Source organism: Kluyveromyces lactis (genome assembly GCF_000002515.2).
Source record: "Kluyveromyces lactis strain NRRL Y-1140 chromosome E complete sequence".
Classification (NCBI taxonomy): Eukaryota; Fungi; Ascomycota; class Saccharomycetes; order Saccharomycetales; family Saccharomycetaceae; genus Kluyveromyces; species Kluyveromyces lactis.
In genome coordinates this window covers 2,062,111-2,081,922 of record NC_006041.1, presented here as the reverse complement: position 1 = coordinate 2,081,922, position 19,812 = coordinate 2,062,111, and the positions used below count along the sequence as shown (strand labels likewise).

The 19,812-nt window shown below is 37.9% G+C and overlaps 12 protein-coding genes across 12 annotated transcripts; 6 read left to right on the top strand and 6 right to left on the bottom strand.

Moving 5' to 3' along the window:
• Positions 1–169: 169 nt before the first annotated feature.
• On the top strand, positions 170–2,518 carry UBP16 (putative ubiquitin-specific protease UBP16; the record flags this gene model as incomplete). Its single annotated transcript, XM_455007.1, has 1 exon — positions 170–2,518. The coding sequence occupies one exon, from the start codon at positions 170–172 to the stop codon at positions 2,516–2,518; it is 2,349 nt and encodes a 782-aa protein (XP_455007.1).
• Positions 2,519–2,935: 417 nt separating this feature from the next.
• BEM1 (phosphatidylinositol-3-phosphate-binding protein BEM1) lies at positions 2,936–4,881 on the top strand (the record flags this gene model as incomplete). The annotated part of the gene is made up of 2 exons (XM_002999369.1): positions 2,936–2,944; positions 3,163–4,881. 2 exons carry the CDS (start codon positions 2,936–2,938, stop codon positions 4,879–4,881), a joined length of 1,728 nt encoding a protein of 575 aa, XP_002999415.1.
• A 279-nt stretch (positions 4,882–5,160) lies between these two features.
• Positions 5,161–5,691, bottom strand: KLLA0_E23343g (uncharacterized protein; the record flags this gene model as incomplete). The annotated part of the gene is made up of 1 exon (XM_455005.1): positions 5,161–5,691. The coding sequence occupies one exon, from the start codon at positions 5,689–5,691 to the stop codon at positions 5,161–5,163; it is 531 nt and encodes a 176-aa protein (XP_455005.1).
• A 469-nt stretch (positions 5,692–6,160) lies between these two features.
• MUK1 (guanine nucleotide exchange factor MUK1) lies at positions 6,161–7,702 on the top strand (the record flags this gene model as incomplete). Its single annotated transcript, XM_455004.1, has 1 exon — positions 6,161–7,702. One exon carries the CDS (start codon positions 6,161–6,163, stop codon positions 7,700–7,702), a length of 1,542 nt encoding a protein of 513 aa, XP_455004.1.
• A 55-nt stretch (positions 7,703–7,757) lies between these two features.
• On the bottom strand, positions 7,758–8,705 carry BTS1 (farnesyltranstransferase; the record flags this gene model as incomplete). Its single annotated transcript, XM_455003.1, has 1 exon — positions 7,758–8,705. One exon carries the CDS (start codon positions 8,703–8,705, stop codon positions 7,758–7,760), a length of 948 nt encoding a protein of 315 aa, XP_455003.1.
• A 497-nt stretch (positions 8,706–9,202) lies between these two features.
• Positions 9,203–9,772, top strand: DER1 (derlin; the record flags this gene model as incomplete). The annotated part of the gene is made up of 1 exon (XM_455002.1): positions 9,203–9,772. The coding sequence occupies one exon, from the start codon at positions 9,203–9,205 to the stop codon at positions 9,770–9,772; it is 570 nt and encodes a 189-aa protein (XP_455002.1).
• A 119-nt stretch (positions 9,773–9,891) lies between these two features.
• On the bottom strand, positions 9,892–10,812 carry KLLA0_E23255g (uncharacterized protein; the record flags this gene model as incomplete). The annotated part of the gene is made up of 1 exon (XM_455001.1): positions 9,892–10,812. The coding sequence occupies one exon, from the start codon at positions 10,810–10,812 to the stop codon at positions 9,892–9,894; it is 921 nt and encodes a 306-aa protein (XP_455001.1).
• A 229-nt stretch (positions 10,813–11,041) lies between these two features.
• HTC1 (Htc1p) lies at positions 11,042–11,662 on the bottom strand (the record flags this gene model as incomplete). The annotated part of the gene is made up of 1 exon (XM_455000.1): positions 11,042–11,662. The coding sequence occupies one exon, from the start codon at positions 11,660–11,662 to the stop codon at positions 11,042–11,044; it is 621 nt and encodes a 206-aa protein (XP_455000.1).
• A 341-nt stretch (positions 11,663–12,003) lies between these two features.
• On the bottom strand, positions 12,004–12,276 carry KLLA0_E23211g (uncharacterized protein; the record flags this gene model as incomplete). Its single annotated transcript, XM_002999368.1, has 1 exon — positions 12,004–12,276. The coding sequence occupies one exon, from the start codon at positions 12,274–12,276 to the stop codon at positions 12,004–12,006; it is 273 nt and encodes a 90-aa protein (XP_002999414.1).
• A 1,321-nt stretch (positions 12,277–13,597) lies between these two features.
• Positions 13,598–16,078, top strand: MCM7 (DNA replication licensing factor MCM7; the record flags this gene model as incomplete). The annotated part of the gene is made up of 1 exon (XM_454998.1): positions 13,598–16,078. One exon carries the CDS (start codon positions 13,598–13,600, stop codon positions 16,076–16,078), a length of 2,481 nt encoding a protein of 826 aa, XP_454998.1.
• A 261-nt stretch (positions 16,079–16,339) lies between these two features.
• AAH1 (adenine deaminase) lies at positions 16,340–17,407 on the bottom strand (the record flags this gene model as incomplete). Its single annotated transcript, XM_454997.1, has 1 exon — positions 16,340–17,407. One exon carries the CDS (start codon positions 17,405–17,407, stop codon positions 16,340–16,342), a length of 1,068 nt encoding a protein of 355 aa, XP_454997.1.
• Positions 17,408–18,379: 972 nt separating this feature from the next.
• On the top strand, positions 18,380–19,693 carry RGL1 (Rgl1p; the record flags this gene model as incomplete). The annotated part of the gene is made up of 1 exon (XM_454996.1): positions 18,380–19,693. The coding sequence occupies one exon, from the start codon at positions 18,380–18,382 to the stop codon at positions 19,691–19,693; it is 1,314 nt and encodes a 437-aa protein (XP_454996.1).
• Between the last annotated feature and the right edge of the window lie 119 nt (positions 19,694–19,812).

Here is a 19,812-nt window from a genome sequence, read left to right as displayed (position 1 = left end):
TACCTTTTCTAGTGAAAGAATGTTTGTAACCCCACTCAGGTTTTGTCATCAGAATACAAAGTGTGTTCAATAACAATTCAGAGTGGGAATTGCTGTTCGAGTACAAGAAGTTTATTTTAATTGCTATATCTATTAAGTGCTTCTGTTTCTCTTTCGGGGCTTTATTTGAATGCAAAGAGTTGTTTACTATACTGGCAACGGCTTAAATAACGGGAATAGTCAGTGGGTAAGTAATTGGTTGCATCGTAATAAGGGAACTTCTAAGTACGTTGGATTAGGATTAGCAGTAGCGATAACTGTTTATGTTTTAGGACCCACGGTTACTAGCTGGATTTTTGGAGAAAAGATGTTTAGTTCCAGTAGCAAGAGAAGCGATAAGTTCACTACGGGGTTAATTAACAATCGTAATGACTGTTTTGCCAACTCTTCCATACAAGCGCTTTCATCACTTGTATATTTGACAAAGTACCTCAATGATATATTAAAGCAGGCTCAATTCTTAACCACATTGATGGACATTAATGGGAATGGGTCCAGTTCTGGGGGGCAGAAACAATCTAGTGATGAAGATAGTGCAAATGGTGTTCCATTGCAGGAAGAAGTTACGGAAGACTTGTCAACTGCAAAGAGACCTAACTTGTGGAAAGCACATACCAGTACTAATACGGTTTGTACTTTACGGTTTCAAGATGCCATGACTCCAAAAGGTGGTTTGTCGGAGGAATCCTCCTTGACTGGAGAGGAATCAGACGAATCGGAAGAAGAAGTATCAACTGACCAGTCAGAGGACCATAGTGAGGGTGAGAGTACCGATGAGGCCGATGAAGTAGAGTCATCTTCAAAGGATATCCCTAAGATCCCTCTTCATGAGTCCTTGGCTCAAATACTGTACCAGTTGCAGCAAACGGTAACTGCACAGCATCATATTTCTATTTGGCCCTTTTTAAGAGTGATAGAGGGTATTTTTAAGGCCAAGATTTCTACCGGCCAAAATGACGCTCATGAATTGACACAAGTTGTTTTGCAGACGTTGGAGAACGAAAACTTGGCTCTACAAAAATTTGTCAAGAATCACTCGTTGAATGTCATCATACCGACTTTCCCGGTACACGGATCGCTGGCTGATAGTTTATTCTGTTTAAGCTGTGGTGAATCTTCAAAAGTAAACATTCATGAGTTCACGATGTATTCTTTACCAGTACCACAGCTAATAAACGCGGATTTGGCTCAAATGATTTCTGATAATCAAACAGATCAAATCAGCGGGTATTCGTGTTTATGTTGTAAGTTGAACGCGATTATCGCAAATGAAAAGAATAGAAATTACCAAAACAATTCTGATGAAGAAAACCAGATTTTGAAGGAGTTGGAAGAGTTATTGCCCAAAGCATTTATTAACGATGATTTGGCTAGGAACTTAAGTACTTACATTAACTCTTACGAGAAAGGTGGTATCAAGACGTCAGAAATCAAATCCACCATTGTCAAGAAAACTGTGGTTGTTGATTCGCCAGATGTTTTGATTCTTCACTTGTCGCGTTCGGTTTTCGACGGGATGGGATATCAAAAGAACACCTGCAATGTTTCTTTCGAAGAAGAATTGGTAGTCAACCGCCAAGTTATTGAAAACAATAAATGTGTTGGCATCAGAAAGGATTCATATAAGTTAAGGTCGATGTTGAGGCATCAAGGTTCTCATTCTACCGGTCACTATGAATGTTTCAGACACAAACCAGAGTTTATGAAAGACATTGATACACATCAAGTCATTAGCAAGACACCAATGGTGGACTTCGGTATTGCGTCGAATAAACTTGCAGCTGAAATCTGGAATCAGGCCGTTCTGAACTCCTCTAACAAATCCGATTCTTGTTCAATCGGCTCGGAAGATTCAATCTCCTCTAACGTGCCATTCAGATCTGTTTTCCTGGACTCACCAAACTCTGCGATTGTTACTGATGATGATTACGTTATTGGAAGCTCAGAGTTCTCTAACGACGCAGATAATAAGGGCCAAAACAACAACAGTGGTTCTGGAGTTTCAAGGACGCCATCCACTTTGAAAAGAGTCACTGGTTTCCTTTCGAGAAAGAGTTCTGTCTCGGCAGCACCGGATAATAACAATACTAGCAATATACTACCTGAAATTAGCAGTTCACCCATGGCTTCATCATCTTCAGAACATAGAAACCGCGCAAGATTTAACAGTGTCTCTTCTATGACGACTGACCGCAACGCTTCGATATTATCTAGTAATGCTAGTATCGACTCTTACAGTACAGATCAAGTTACTAATACAAGTGCTACCGAAGTGGAAACTGAAACAGATTATGACGGTATTTCAATGAATGTCAACAAGAAGACAAAGAAAAGAAGATTAAAGAAATTGAAAAGTGTGGTGAAATACCCATGGTGGAGAATATCTGATACTAAAGTTAAAGAATATAAAACTTCAGATATTTTATCAGAAACTAAATTCGTTTATATGTTGTACTATGAGAGGGTACCAGTAGTCTAACCTGGTCAGTAAGCAAATACTGGAACCAACATAACAACAACCAAAAGAATAAGAAAAAATAGAAACATAGACATATTTTACTAAATTGCACAAGCGGCACCTCACCGCTCCGAATCATTCATCCTTTGTCAATTAACTCATCGATTTATGATGACCACAGGCCATGTATTACTCGATTAATTAGTTTTAGCACTTTTACGTTAACCTTATATACATATACTGTACGATCTTTAAATTTCAGATCATGTGACCTCTAAAACCCTTCTAGAATGAAATTCTTCCTTTCCTTCTGCGGGTTGATGAAGCGAGATGAAAAAGGATTGACATGAATAAAGAGACGAGTTTCAGGAATTCATAATAACAGAGTTGATAGACGAAAGCTGCAACACAAAGGCAAAGGCAGTCAATAGTGGGAAAATGTTGAAGGTATGTAATAATGCGCGTGGTATTGTCTTATGTTTGGCAATTTTGACGTAGTAGCGGAGGATTTCTGACTTTGTTAGAGGCTGGAAAATTTTTCTTTACTGAAAGAAGGTAACCACATGAATATTGCAACGTGAAGGCAAAATACTAACATATACTATGATCATTGGTTGGTGATTAAATTGAACCAATTATCTAATTTCTGGAAATTTTTGGAATAGAATTTCAAATTGAAGAAAGACAGTGTGAAACAGCGCATAACTTCTGCGGATATTTCCGGACCTACTCAAAGTCCAGGGAGCTCAGTGCAAAACGTAAAGACCATTCCTATCAGGCAATTATCTACATCATCACAGCTATCTTCGGGGTTTACAAGTGGAAAATCAAAAGATATCTCGTCTCCAGAAAAAGTAATCAAAGCGTTATACAATTACCAGGCACAATCAGCCGGTGAATTATCATTCAATAAGGGAGACTTTTTCCATGTTCAGCAAGAGGAGAACGATTGGTATGAGGCCTCCAATCCGGCGGACGGCAAGAGAGGCATGGTTCCTAAGAATTATTTCGAGATTTTTGGCAGAACAAGGCCAAATTCGCATGCATCACCGGTGAAAAGTATAAATAGAAATGGATCTGTCGGTAGTAATCAGTTATTACAGCATCATCAGCAGCAACAGCAGCAACAGCAGCAACAACAACCTTCCAATATGGGAACTCTTTATGCAATTGTACTGTATGATTTTCAAGCAGAAAAGGCAGATGAGTTAACAGCCTATGCCGGAGAAAACTTGTTCATTTGTGCTCATCACGATTTTGAATGGTTTATCGCTAAGCCCATTGGCAGGTTGGGTGGTCCCGGTCTAGTTCCTGTTGGTTTTGTGACTATTATAGATATAGCTACTGGTTATGCCACGGGAAATGATGTAAAAAGCGATATCGAATCAGTGAATCTACCCTCGGTCCAAGAATGGAAGATCAATATCGCCCGTTACAAGGCTAGCAATATCACACTAGGTTCAGTGGAACAGCAGGGTCAGTCGTACGTGCAACACCGATCACAATCCAGGCAAAATTCACAAAACCGTCAACCACACCCCAGCACGCAGCACTCGAGCGCTGCCAATACAACCTATCCTGCTGATGCCGTTTTCCTTACCTACGCTGCAGTCGAGACATTTTTCCTACAGGACGATAAGTATTGGTTCCAAGTCTCGTGTCAGTTATCCAACAACACCACGCGTATTTTGAAGCGTTATTATGAAGATTTCTATGATTTACAAGTAAAGCTACTCGATATCTTCCCTGCAGAAGGGGGTAAACTAAGAGACACTAATGGTCAGTGGACGAAACGTATAATGCCATATATACCGGGTCCAGTTCCGTATGTGACAGATACCATTTCAAAAAAGAGAAAAGATGACCTAAATATATACGTGAAGGATTTGATTTCCCTACCGCCGCATATATCACAATCACATCTGGTCAAGGGTTTGTTTGCCGTTAAAAATAATGGTTTTGACCGTGAGATTAGTAATGATGAAACTGTGGAGCTTGACGTAAAAGGTAGGGCTGATGATTCAACTCTGACTAACCAAGAACTACAACTTCCAGAGGCAATGAAGAGACTGTCTCTGATTAATAGCGCTTCCAATGCCAGTGCTAAAGTCAAATCAAGGCCGCCTAGTGGTTTCGCTCCGAGAATAACTGATGAAAAGCCTGTCAAGATCAAATTTTATTACAAAGATGACATATTCGCCTTGATGCTGCATCCTACCATTACTTTTGAAGAATTGTGCAGTAAAATAGCACCTAGAATTGACGCAGATTCTTTTAAGTTGTACATCAAAAACGGAGATGATATTGGCACTCAAGTCACTACTGATGCAGAAGTACCGGTTCTAATTCAAGAGAAACGCAAGATCTTTGTCGATGACAGCTAAGTTATTTGTTGCAAAATTTTATCGTCATAATAAATAATACAAAAAGAACCCCAAGGTGGTCAAAATTCAATTTCTATCCACTGATGGCTTTCATGCTTATCATAATGATGTACTGTACATCGCATTGTAATACTTCAACATAATTTTGACATTAACACTCTTATATTCTTTCACATTAATTCAGTTCAACAAGTAAAAATCAGTTGTTTACATACTCTCTCTATAGGTGTTAATACTTCTATCAAAATGATAATAATACTTCACAAACATGTCTAAGGACTATTCATCCAGCTCTATGTCCATGTCTGCATCCGCGTACGGATCTGTATCGAGATCCATGTCAATGTCCATGTCCGCATTGTGATCAAACTCATCATTTCTATGCATGAGATTCGGTGCCAGATCAACTCTGGAATCTGCTGCAGTCTCAACATTCATATCTACTTCATCTAATTTTGGACTATGCTGTTGGTACCATTTTACCCACAAGCTTGCTACCACAGATCGCCAGTCATACCATTTTATTACCTGCGAGTTAAACTGTCGTACATGATCGAATATTCTTTCATATATCTTATCATTTTTGTTTGAACCACTCAATTCGCGTTCAACTACATCCCACATCCTTTTATTTACAACTGCTTTGAATGAGTTCAACCCTGAATCAATTTTATGTTTCTTTATCCCATCGGTTCCCCTAGGAGCCAACGATAGGTTTTCGAAATCATATATTAGCCGTTGTTTCTTATAGTTATCGATTCCTATCGGGTCAGGACTCCTTGACCTCTTCATCTTGAAGCCTGATGACATTGTATAGCTAATACCTTGCTCATTCGCAGTGAACTATTCTAAGCAGATGATCTGTTCGCTGCTACTTTTGTAGGTGTTGTTTCGTTTGTCCTAATTTATCTTATGGCCAACCGAGAACTTTCTGGAAGCTTAAAATGAAGATCATTAGAAATGTTTGTAAATTCACCCGTTAAGAAAGTTTCGTAGATGAAGCTGATACTACAGGTACTGGTTATCTTTTTCTTGTTAGATATCTCTTGATCGAGCCTTCAATATTGCCTTTAATATGCTTTTTTTCTTTTGTTTCTTCTAAGAGATATGTATTTGATCTTCTTCATAATTAAGGGTTTCGAATGTCTTTTTCATACTGAAACATTTAGTTCACAGCAACTTGGTTTACTTCAACAACGTTATAAGAAAAAGTTTATGATTTCTATCACTGCAAGCTTGTGAATCATCTTTGGACCTGCTCATGTATGGCAATTGAGCTATGTTCCATACTCCCCCATTTTCTAATGCTTCTTTCGATACTAAACAATCCATCACTGAATCTTATCGCGATAGTTTGAATTCGACGATTTCCAATAATAGCGATGCAAAGAAACCGAATGTCATGCTTCAAACTGCCAGCACATCGGCACCTCCATCACCAGAACTACCAATAGAATCTTCAGAATCCAATGATGATTTGATTCCCATTGCTAGTATACCTGATGAATTGATGAAATTGATTGATTTGTTCATTGATGATTTGAAACAGCCTAAATATTCCAGGCCTTTAATGATTACACAATTATCTCAGATATTCCAAAGGTTTTATGAGAGATTTGATAGATCTTGCCAACAACATTTTAATGCATTAGCCTCGCCTGGAAGTGTGAATGTTATGCTCAACGCGAGAGAAACGAGAAATAGTGGATTGAGTAGTATCTTCAACAGATCCAGAAGTAGTAGTTTTCGAAATAGCAGCATAAGAACAAGAACTAGAACTAATTCTGAACAGAATTATCAGCAATTGTTGACTCCAGAAGAAATATCCCATCAAATTAAGCTGCAAGAGGCTAATAATATCAAAACGGACCAGATTATGGATTTGTGTGAATGCGAAATATTCAAGAAAATACTGCAAGTTGGCACTTGTGTCCCAAATCATCCAACAAGACAGGCGAAATCGACTAGTTCGAATGAATGGAAAATGACAAGCCTATTTCGTAATAATCCGGAGTTTATTGAGTTTGATAAGATGTTGAATACTAAATTGAACACGATGAAAGAGTTAAGCAGTTCGCGAATACTTGATTTACCAGCATTTTTAGCGTTAGAGTTGAAACATAAAGAAAGACTTGATATGGTAGGGTTATTATTTGATAAGATGTTACATGAGAATGTATCCCCTTGCGACAAGGTACATTGCCTAATAGTATTGCATGATAAGCTATTGGCTCTTGATCAAAATAACGCTGATGAGATACTTCCTTCGATGATATATCTCTTGATAACAAATCCTCGAAAAGAATTGTTTTTGAACCTCCAGTTCATCAAGCTTTTCAGATTCCATCGAAGGTTGAAAGAGAAAGAATTATATGTCACTACGAATTTTGAAGCCGCGATATCTTTCATTGACTCGTTGACAACTAAGGATATAATAACATATTGCCAACACACTGATGAATTAAAACTTCCGCATTTGGAGTCTATCAGTGAACAAGTGAAACTTCCTCTAGCGACAGAGGAGTCATTTATACCGGATTTCAAAAGGTCTAACTCTCTTTCTGATTTAATATCTGTTGGTAATGTTATTGATTCTGGTTTTAGAAACTTGATGGGTCGCATCAAAACTTATACCCCGCCACCGCCACCACCACCACCGCATGTAGCACAGATACAGGTACCGCTACCAAGCATCGAGGTTACCGAGGGTCCTGCTACCGATTGGAGAAGGTACAAGGATTATAAATTCGAGGACTTGAAGGTTAGTGATATGCAAAGTATATTTGATATATATCGTGATTTAGCTAATAAAAATAAATAATGATGAGGAAGCTAATGAATTAATATATAAGATGGTCGTAATCAATATAATAGAATTAGTCTAACTGGGAGAGTTTCGACAATATATCTTTAACTGAAGAAAGCTCCTTTGGAACCAATTCAGTAGTAACTTTTTGTGCAAGAGTTTGGATAACCTGTCTGGTATATTCACCAGACTTTGTCTGGTGCTCCAAATAACTGAGCAATTTCTCTTTAGTACGAATCTCTGAAGGCCTTGATAAAACTGTTTTAAGGACATAATCATCGTTATCACCTTCATTCCTTGAACTAGCTATGGCATGAATTATTGGGAAGGAAAATTTCCCCTCGGTTAGATCATCAGCGAATCCCTTCTGTTCAAACATTGTCTTGGAGAATAGATTTAAATAGTCATCTCGTATTTGATACAAGATCCCAGCTGCATTAGCTAACGGTATAAGATCATATTTCTGTGCAAGCTCTTTTTTCGACAAGGCATGTAAAAGTCTCACCATTAACCTAAATAATCCTCCAGTTTTGTTCTTAGCCATCTCATAGTACTCGTTCACACTAGGAACAATCCCATCATCTCTCCAGTATATATCCTGACCTTGTCCCACATGAAGCCGTATTAGTTCGTCGTTGATAATTGATGGCAAAGATGGTTCATGCTCTTTAGCCAACAACTTCGAAATAGAAACATAAACTGCGCATTGAGCACTGTTCAAAGTGGTCCAGATACCATATTTTTTATGAGCTGCTACATGACCCCTTCTGAGCTCTGCATTATCCTCTATGTCATCTATTAATAAGCTGGCGGTATGAAGCTCATCGATGAAGGCGCTAACGGCATCTATAGACGGTTTCGGTACCTCATATAATTTACCAAACTCTTCGATTAGAAGTGTCCTCACCCGCTTCCCCTGTTGCTTTAACAAGTACTCAAATGGCTCTGTAACTGGTTTCGTTGTCTGTAATGTATCATTGTAAATAATCTGATCCAAAGAATCCATGGTATGTGACATATATTAAGCAGTTGTTACAGTTCTATAATCAATTTAAAATATTAGCTCAATACCAATAATTAACAACGAATTAACAGCAAGTTGTTCAGGGTTCTCAAATGCTTACTCCCTATATACGTACATGTGTGATATCTTTACAGTAGAAACCAGTTTCAGTTCGTGATATGTCAATTCGAATGGATCAACGTATGGGCTAGATAAACGAGAAAAAAAAATAGGAATTCCAATTTGAATATTGAAGAGACCTTTGGAAAGAACAAGTCACCTTCAAGAAAGGTGATATATAAACCAGTGTATTCGTTTTTCGGTGCATCATATACATACTAGAAATAGTATTCGGCTCTGTTTGTTGTTTTAAAGACTTTAACTACTTATAAAAGTGCCTTTCAGTACTTACTGGCATCTTTTTATCACTTTAAAGGGAAGTTAATCATCTGATATACATTATCAATAACGCTGGCTGTGAAAGGAACTGTGCCTTAAGAATATAAAGAAGTATGGATCTTATACGAGATATTCCTATAATAACTAGATGTTGGGGCATTGGAATATTGATGTTAAACTTGGCACTTTGGTGCAATTTCCTTACTGTCTATGACGTTGCTTACTCATGGGATGCAGTATATTACAGGAAGCAGTATCTGCGGTTGATTTATGGTTTATTTTATATCAAACTTTCTCCAGACCTGATCGGCAATGCTGTTGTTGCTTTATCTTCATTACAGCTGATAGAACAGACCACAACTGATAAAAGGAAACTTGCATTGAAGATACTCTGTCTTTATCTCTCGGTCGTATTTTTCATAGTATACTCAGATCTCCCATTGTCGATTGGACAGGCTTTGGGCATTAATATGTGGTACTACGTTTCAAAAAAGAGCAATAACGCAGCGCTCTTTGTCTTTAACGTTGCGGTGAATGTAGTTTGGATCCCTATATCCTCCATAGCCCTTATCTATCTTTTGACACCGTTGGAGTTGCGCCAGGCGCTAGCATTGATCATACCTGGTCATCTGCTCTATTTCATTGACGAGGCAATGAGCAAGACGTACGGACTCAATATTTGAAAGTTCTATGTTCAGATGTGTTTGTATATATTTATATATGAACGTTTCTTAAATGACATTATTTATATGATAATTTCACGGTGTATAGCAGTGAAATAACTTTTTAAAGTATCTCTTTTTCATGACATTAATGAGACATCTTCATGTATTGCCGATGAATCTGTTTGCTTCTTTTTCTTCTTAACGGGCCATGGCAATGAATGGTTGCGTTCTTTCGTTAATAATCTACTGCATTTATTGGAAATATGGGAAATGTCATGTTTCTTTGTTTGGTTGTTCACATTCAATGCTCTCTTCAGTGTCCGCACTGGTGGGTTGATAAGGATGTCAGATATATCGGAAATGTTGATTTCATGGATTTTGGCCACTTGCTCTATAAGTTTTGATTCGTCTGATTCTTTCACATCAGGTTGATAATTTAGTAGCGATTGTAATGGGTCTTTGAAGACTTCAGCTTCTGGACCTTGATTTAAAATTTTCAAGTTTTCCTCTCGTTCTTGATCCTCATGCAATTGTTTTAACAGCTCTTTCAGATCGGTATCGTAGTTCTTGTTCAAGTCTGGTAGTAATTCAGTCAACTGTCTTGATATTGTTTGCAAGCTCACCTTATCACTTGGATATTTGAATATTTCCAAGTTATTATATATAACGTATTCAGGACTTGTCAAGGAATTGAAAAACAAAGTAGATTGTTTCTCTATCAAATCGTTAAACTGGTTAACAAAATGCGTATCAACATGAATAGTTTCCTTCAAATCTTGTGGGTTATATTCAGGTCTTGAGATTTTCAAAAGAGTCGTAGCGGAAGTTTGACCTGTTCTGCTCTGCATTCGTTCATCCTCGTCAAAGGAAATGTCTTGAACCGCTACACGCTCGCCATTTTCATCATCATCTGAGTCCTGATCTACTTTGTCAAATCTGTCCTCAGGTTTCTCTGATACCTGATCCGACACAGAAATCAAACTGTGATCCTCATTGATGGAAGTGTTATTTTTAACAGTATGTACGGTGCGTAAACGCGTACTTCTTCGCAGCTGCATTGTTAAGCACTTTTTTCTCTGTATATAGTAACGAGATGATCTTCTGAAGCAGCTAAAATACTCCTCATCTGTTCCGTTAACTACTGAACTCTTGAGATGAGCATCGCCATTCGAGACTACATTTTTGGCAACAAAAAGAAACTAATACCAGTATAAAGGTACGAGGTCACGTGTATGGTATTTAAAGGTAGAATGATACTATACATCATACCTAGTCAAATATACACTTTCACTCTGAGGGTAATGGGGTTAGTAACGAATCGTCATCTACAAGTCTCTGAACTGTATCTTTATCATTGGATTTGATCAGGACGTGTATGTGGGAGACGGTCTTTATACTTTGCAATCTCGGATAATTGATAAACCAAATATAGTCCGTTAAACCTAATGGTTTAAGCAAATGGTCCAAAAACTTCTCGATTAGTTGTTTCACTTCTGTATTCATTGATTGCATAACGACTGAATCATCTGTTGATGCGTTCACGTTGGACTGGTACAACGGAATATAGATTTTGGACCAAATCAAGATATGAGATATGGAATCTTCGAGATTATAAGGGTAATCATTCGTAAGAATCTTCAACGTAGTCTTATCCTTAAACAAGGTTTTAATCTTATCCTCATCCGAGGCGAAAGCTATATTATTAAAGTGGTTCAATTCTTTCACATCCCAGTGTAATCTGGAAGTGAGGATAAAGGAGACCAAATCTTGGCCTTTAGATTCAAGCTCGGATTTATGCTTGCGATATTTGGCCGTAATTTCCGGTGACCGGATCAACTTGTACAACTCACCGGTCTTGATATAATGTTTACTCTGTTCCCAGGTAATGGGGTCCTTTGACGTGGTCATGTTTGGCTAATTACTGGCTCTTTGTGTCATTCCAGTCATAAAGTGGTATTACCTGGAAAGTATGAGAGAAGAGAAGATTGAGTTAAATTTAGTGAAAAAGTATAATTCCTTACATTATAAAAATATAGTTATAACTGATGATCTATCTAAAACCATAACCAGAGAGAGTCTAGAGAAATAATTGACTCTTAATTTAACCGTCGAAATAAAATAGAGAAGAGAATAGTCGCGGAAGGGATATTGAATTGAAGTCGGGGAAAGGAGGGGAAAAAACTATTCATAAAAAAAAAGGCATAAGTCCTGCAACCTTTTTCATACAAGTAGTCCATGATTTAAACCGATCATAGGAACCTTCCGAAATATAATCTTGGATTTGACCTTCCTTTCAACTCATCCTGAGCACTAGAATAAGTCGAATAGTATGAAACGACAAATGGAATGGTGAATCCCATAGTCAAATAGGACAGGTACGCTTTATTTGTCTTCACAGAGTGGGTAGCGAAACCTGAAGCTTGTCTCTTGAATATCGTACTGGCAATCATCTCGTAATAGGTGTATATGTATATAGTTTGAGTTTTATGTTTGTGTTTAACCTCGTGACAATACACATACATATATTTAAATCCTAATATAAAATATACTCTATCACAAGAACCGAATCTTCAACTATTCACATTTCATACTTCTTATATATAAAACTAGAACCGAAAACCATCTTAGTGTAACGATACTAACACTCTGTGTGCATATTAATCTCGGGCTAAACGAAGCATAAAAAAGTCAAACCAAAAACAGTTAAAATGCTAAAGATAACGAGGTAACTGTCAGAAAGTCAGTCTGAGACAGCTGTTCTAACCTGATTTCCAGTTTTAAGGTACATTACAGTACAATGCAGATACTCAGCTAGGCGAATTTTTTTTATTTTGAGAATTTTTTGTTGGCTTTTTCTTTTGCATCTTAGAAACGTGTGTAGGACTGAGAGTTTTGTGCGAAATCTTGAGTGTGTGGACTGAGAAACGGTGAAATAAATGTGGTCTGACTAAGTGTCATTGTGAACGACGCCGACACATAGGGCTGTGCCGGGGCCTGTACCCTTTTCCACACAGTAGTAATAATAATAAACATTAGCTTCGGTGATGTTTAACGGCATAAACTGTAAACTATTGGTATGCCGGTCCGTATGTAGTGCATTTTTGCAACACGTAAACTGGGAAGGAGCTAAATTGATTTTTTAAATTGATTTCTCAAATTTAAGGGTGCGGTTTACGCGTTTGTTTACGTTTTTTGACGTTTACGTACGGTACAACGCGTAAAATGTAAACAATTTATGGGGGGCGGGGAGGTAATAAATTACACCTGGTTTACGCGTTGCGATGACATACCTCTCGTTTACCAAGGGCTATCCCTGAGGGCAGGGGCGGCGGTACACTTTGAGCGAGGGGAAATGTTGAATTTCAGTTTCTGAAACTGGGGTGTCCATTTACGAATGCCAAATTCCTATACTATATCCATTGTCCACTCGATTGGCCCATTGAACACTTGTTAGGCTTAGATAATGCAATGTTAAGGTTGTTTTCACCCAATTTTTGAGGTTACTGCCTCTCTATACCGGGGGTCCAGCCAAGCCAATGTGGTCGTTTATGAAAAGTACTGAAAATTGAAAAATTGAATTGCAATTTCAAATTAAAAATAGACTATAAGAGGGAGGGTAATTATGTTGGTATGTTTTGTCACGTGGTTGTGTCCGGGTAATGCGTCTTTCATCTTCTACCCGATTAGGAACTGTAAAATAAAAATCACTTTCGTTTTTCCAATTGATCTTTGAAACATTTACGCATACACTTTCTGCTAATCTTCAACAACTTCTCCGTTATCAGTTTTCCTACTGTCTGCTGCCACTCACACCAACCAACGATTCAGAACACCACCAGTACCATGGCTTCATCGGTTTTGCCCACACTGGATCTCGGAATTGACTACGAGGTAGCTCAAGATAATATCAAAGATTTCTTGATCCATTACAAAGAGGAAACTATCGGTTCTACTGGGGAGAACGATAATGACGATAACTTGGATCCTGAAGTTGGTCAGGGCCCAAAGTACTTGCAACAATTGCAACATATTGCCAATAGAGAACAAGATATCTTGTATATCGAATTGGACGATGTGTACCATTATCAGCGCACCAAGCAATTTGAAAATTTGTCTTCGTCAAATACAGCAGCACAAGGCAAGAACTTAGTTAACTTACACCGTATCATCATGGAAAACACTAAGCGGTTCACAGAACTTTTCTCCAACTGTGTAGATGAACTATTGCCGCCTCCAACGAAAGATATCGATTACGAAACAGATGTATTGGACGTCATTTTACACCAACGAAGATTGAGAAACGAAAGAAATATCTTGGAAACTAGAGATGAATTCCAACAAATGGCTCAAGGGATGGGCGAAGAGTCTCAAACCAATTTGGATCAATTGGCCACTACGGACGCTGATTTGTTCCCTGCTGCGTTGATTAGGAGATATCATTTGTATTTTAAACCGTTAACCAGCAGATCCACTAGGAAACTGAAACCAATGTCAGTAAGAGAAATTAAAGGCTCTTATTTGGGAAAATTGATTACAGTCCGTGGTATCATTACCAGAGTCTCTGATGTGAAGCCAAGTGTCACAGTCAACGCTTATACTTGTGATCAGTGCGGTCATGAAGTGTTCCAAGAAGTTAATAAAAGAACTTTTACCCCAATAATAGAATGTCCCTCTGCCCAATGTTCCGAAAATCAAACTAAGGGACAATTGTTCATGAGTACTAGGGCATCAAAGTTCAGTGCATTCCAAGAATGTAAAATTCAAGAACTATCAGATCAAGTGCCCATCGGGCATATCCCAAGGACATTAACTATTCACATTAATGGGCCATTAACTAGATCCATGATTCCAGGTGATGTGGTAGATGTTACTGGTATATATCTACCTTCACCATACACTGGTTTCCGTGCTTTGAAAGCTGGTCTATTAACGGAAACGTACCTAGAGACACAGTTTGTGTACCAGCATAAGAAAAAATTCGCATCTTTCCAAGTTGATGATCAATTGAAAGAAAGAGTAGCGAAAATCGTCAACCAAGGTGATGTTTATAACCGTTTGGCTAAATCAATTGCTCCAGAAATTTACGGTAATCTCGATGTTAAGAAATCTTTATTGTTATTATTAGTGGGCGGTGTTGAAAAAAAAGTCGGGGATGGTCTAAAAATCAGAGGTGATATTAACATTTGCTTGATGGGTGATCCTGGTGTTGCTAAATCTCAATTATTGAAATCTATCTGTAAAATTTCTCCGAGAGGTGTCTATACAACTGGTAAGGGTTCTTCTGGTGTAGGTCTAACAGCCGCCGTTATGAAGGATCCAGTGACTGATGAAATGGTGCTAGAAGGTGGTGCCCTCGTCCTTGCCGATAACGGTATCTGTTGTATCGATGAATTTGATAAGATGGATGAAAGTGATAGAACTGCTATCCATGAAGTTATGGAACAACAAACCATTTCAATTTCTAAGGCAGGTATTAACACTACTTTAAATGCCAGAGCCTCCATATTGGCAGCTGCTAACCCGCTATACGGAAGGTATAATCCAAGGTTATCTCCACTTGAAAATATTAATCTACCAGCAGCTCTTTTGTCTAGATTCGATATCATGTTTTTACTACTCGATATGCCAAGCAAAGAAAACGATGAGAAGTTAGCAGAACACGTCACGTACGTTCATATGTATGACAGGCAACCTGATTTTGGTTTCGAACCAATTCCTTCGAGCGAAATGAGAGAGTATATTGCATACGCCAAGACTAAGAGACCTGTGTTGTCAGCTGATGTCAATGAACACATAGTTCTATCTTATACAAGAATGAGACAAGACTCTAAGAAAGCGTTGGATTCTAAATTCTCGTTTGGGCAAGCAACACCTAGAACTTTACTTGCAATTATCAGACTATCACAGGCCTTGGCAAAACTAAGGCTCAGTGACACTGTGGAAATTGAAGATGTAGACGAAGCTTTGAGGTTGGTAGAAGTCTCTAAAGAGTCATTATACAGCGACCGCAAGAACCCATATGAAGATGAAAACCCAACAACCAGAATTTACACAATTATCAAGAAAATGGCGACTGAAAATGGTAGATTTAATAAAAGATTACCGTATGATGCTATTGTAAGAACGATTAGATCAAGAGGTTTCACTATGCTGCAACTGGTAAGCTGTATCAAAGAGTATGAGTATCTTAATGTTTGGCATCAAATAGAAGACGGAAACACCTTGCTATTTATTGACGATATTGATGATACAACGGAAGACAATTCTGATATAACTAACCCTTCGACGCAAAGGACACCGGATGAAGATGTCGATATGGAATAATACCTGACTATCTGCATACCACTAATCTGTTTTGATCCAATAATGCCTTTATTCCTTATTTTAGTTTTAAACCTAGTTTAACGACAAATTTGTATTACTATATACTAACGTTTAAGTAACTTCTAATGTGCCTCTTCTCCCAGATAGACTGAACGATGCAGAAGTAATCACAGTCTATCTTTCAAAACCAAAATTAATTTGTCGAATTCAAAATCTATCTATTTTGTGCATAAACCTAGCTTATGCCATCTACTACTTAGTCTAAGGTAAGTTTACATATTTGTTTACAACTTCTGAAACCTCAGAGAGTAGTTCTTGTTTCCTCTTAGGATCACACCATGAGCCTTCAATACTTTGTCTGGCGATCTTAGCCCAAACTGCTTTAGACCAACCAAATCTGGAATACACTTCCAGATAGTTCTGTAAGATGTACCCTCCAAAATAAGCTGGATCATCAGAATTAATGGAGAAAGGAACGTCGTTATCCAAGAACTCCTGCAATGGTAGCTCTGAAACATCTTTTACCACTTGTAACTTAACATTGGATAATGGACAAAGGGTTAACATAACTTTTTGAGCGGCCAACCTCTTGATTAATTCAGCATCTTCAATGCTTCTAACACCATGATCAATTCTTGTTGTTTCCAATAAGTCCAAGGTGTTTGTAACAAAACTTGGATCACCTTCTTCACCTGCATGAGCTGTAAGTTGCAGCTCCTTATTGTAACTCTTCGCCAATTGATAACATTCAACAAACAATTCTGGAGGGAAAGGTCTTTCTGACGAATCAAGACCAAGACCGTCAATGACTCCCGATTCAATCAAGCTCTTGGCACTTTTCACAGTATCCATACATTCTTCCACAGGACAGTGCCTCAATAAACACATGATTAACTTGGTACTAATGTTAAATTCTTCCTGGGCCTTAGCACAAGCCCTTTCAAAACCTTTGGTAACAACCTCCAAAGAAATGCCTCTGGACGTGTGAGATTGTGGATCGTAAAACACCTCGGCGTGTCTCAACCCTTGAGTGCTTACTCTCTTGAAGTAACTCCAAGCCAACTCAAAGAAATCGTCTTCACTGAGAAGAACGTTGCAACCGATGTAGTAATAGTTCAAGAAATCCTGGAGATCAGCAAAATTGTTGTAAATCACATGCAACTCATTAACGGTCTTGGGAAACGTACCAGGTAACTGTACTCCATTACGTTCAACTAATTGGAACAATAATTCTGGTTCGAGAGTACCTTCCAAATGCAAATGGTGTTCGCACTTAGGCAATTCTGTCAGGAAATTGGTCACCTCGTCAGTACACTCAAACTTAGCCATAATTATTACAAGGGTATCAAAATTCCTAAATCTAGCAGTGTAGCTGTGGAGCAGAACCAACCAAATTAGAGATTTCGATAACTAATCACTAGTAAAACTTTCCTGTGTAGATTTTTCAATGCAACTTGCCTATATATGTCGATCTGTCAAATCTTTTTTTCTGCCTCACGAGGCTGATAAAGCGGTACTTGGCAAAAAAGAAATGTTGTGGTGACAGATAAAAACGGTACTAAATAAATAAAGTTTATAAATCAGATGGAGTGCATTAATTGAACTTTGGAGGGGAGTTGGTGTCAGGAAAGAGTATTCATGCGACGCCATTTAAATATTTTTTTTGGAACTTAAATATTATCAGATTCAATTAGGTTATAAGGTTCACAGATACCTTTTTCAAGAATACAAATTAGTCGGCTCGTAAAGGTTTTTCCGGATATTTCCCAGTTAGCACGATCGAGACAAAAAAACTGTCAGCCATTGGAAAGAAGCCTTTTTCTGTAACATGGTTTTGAAAATAATTAAGCATGCAGCCAGAGAGAAGGGTTCGGTACTGAATTAGTATTATCCCATGTTATGTCACTTTCTGGAGTTTTTTTTATCATATAGAACAGGAAGTTAAATTCTACAAGCATCTTTTTATTTCAAATTGTTGAAATAGATAAAGATTAAGAAAAATTGGGACGAAAATATACCATAGCGGTGCTAAAAGACAGAGCAGCTGTTACCAATAGACACCAGATCAGATGTGTAGTCTTCAATATATAGTTGCCAGAAGTCCTCTGTCCTGTTCCATTGATACTGACGTTGATATTATATGATTGATCCGGGTAACACCATATAAATCGGAACGTCCAGCCATTTCATAAACACATTAATTTAAGTACATACTAGATCTCATATCGGATCACAGAGAATAGCTAGTAAGGATTGTTAGAAGCCTCTTTGACATATCACAGCTTGTGGGCAAATGAGAATATGACAATGACTTACCCAGTGATATCACTTAAACCGAGTTATAACTCGATTATTCGAGGTTGTCCAGGGCTTCCGGACACTCTTCCGCGAATTGAATGTGAATTGAGGATAAGATCAAATGATGGTAAACCCTTCATCATTGATAAGATACAGATGGTTTTGAAGACTATAGAATGTTTGAACATGGGGTTAGGATCGTTTACTTCGAAGAGAAATAAGCTGGAGAGCGAGTCTGTGCATTATAAGAAGAATATGCGCATATCGGATAAGAAAATAATAGGGCTCGATATTCCACTAACGATTGCTTTACCAGACGATATTAAGGAAACAAACTATAACGCTAAAGCAGGCCATTCTTATACAGTTTTAGAATGTGATGTGTTGTATCACTTGCCAAACACGAACTCTGCCCCTTTAGTGCAGAGTTTTTCTCAAATGGTCAATGTGGAAAGGTACGTGTTGATAGCATCACCCAGGTTATATTCGCCTGTGACCAAAGTCATACAGTCACCTGATAAGAAATTTCACGTCAAACTGACCACTGATAACCCTTGCGTGACAACAGATGATTTGCTTACTCTCAAACTAGAAATCTTCCCGAATCTGACCTCATACACTCAAAGTCAACGTATATTTAACAAACAGATCAAGTTAAAAGGGATAACTCTTGAATTGAAAGAAATTTTAGAGCTTTATGATGCCAATTCTGATACAAAAGAAAACGTTCTTGAGTCAATTTCTAAGCCTTTCAATGATCCATTACCGGAATCTGGAATGAAACTCAAGATGAGCCTGAGAGTGCTAACTAAGAACGCTTTGTTCCATACTTATGAAACTTCTTTGAATGAACCTGCCGTGATGTATCAATTACCATCTCACGAACCAAAAATGAACCAAATTAATCCGCCACAGACTGTTGTTCTTAAAGGTAAACATAGTAAAGAACCTTTTCAGTATCATTGTTCCATTACCACTAGAGGTAAACTTTTCTCGGTCACCCACTCTTTAAACATTAAATTCAAAATTTCTAAAGGTAAGGATTTTGAAATATCTTACCCAATAGATATTACCCCTTGGCCCAAGTCATACATGAAGCACGTTGAACAATTAATTTACCAAGAACGTGAGATAGCCAAGAACGCTAAGAGTTTTTATCAGAACTACGGTGGAATCAAGCGTAACAAAAACGGACAATTAGAATATCCACCTCTCCCGCCTGTAATTTACGTTCCAACTAAAGAGTGCCTGACACAGCTTGGCGTACTATATAACACTGAATCGAAGATACCAAGGCGGGTGTTCGTAATAGATTAATGCATTAAATATACATATATAGCGTATTGAAATGAATAACTGTTGTAACATTTATGTTAGTTTATGAAAAAAGATGGATTATGTACCTTTAAAACTTAGCATCAATAAAAACAAGTCTC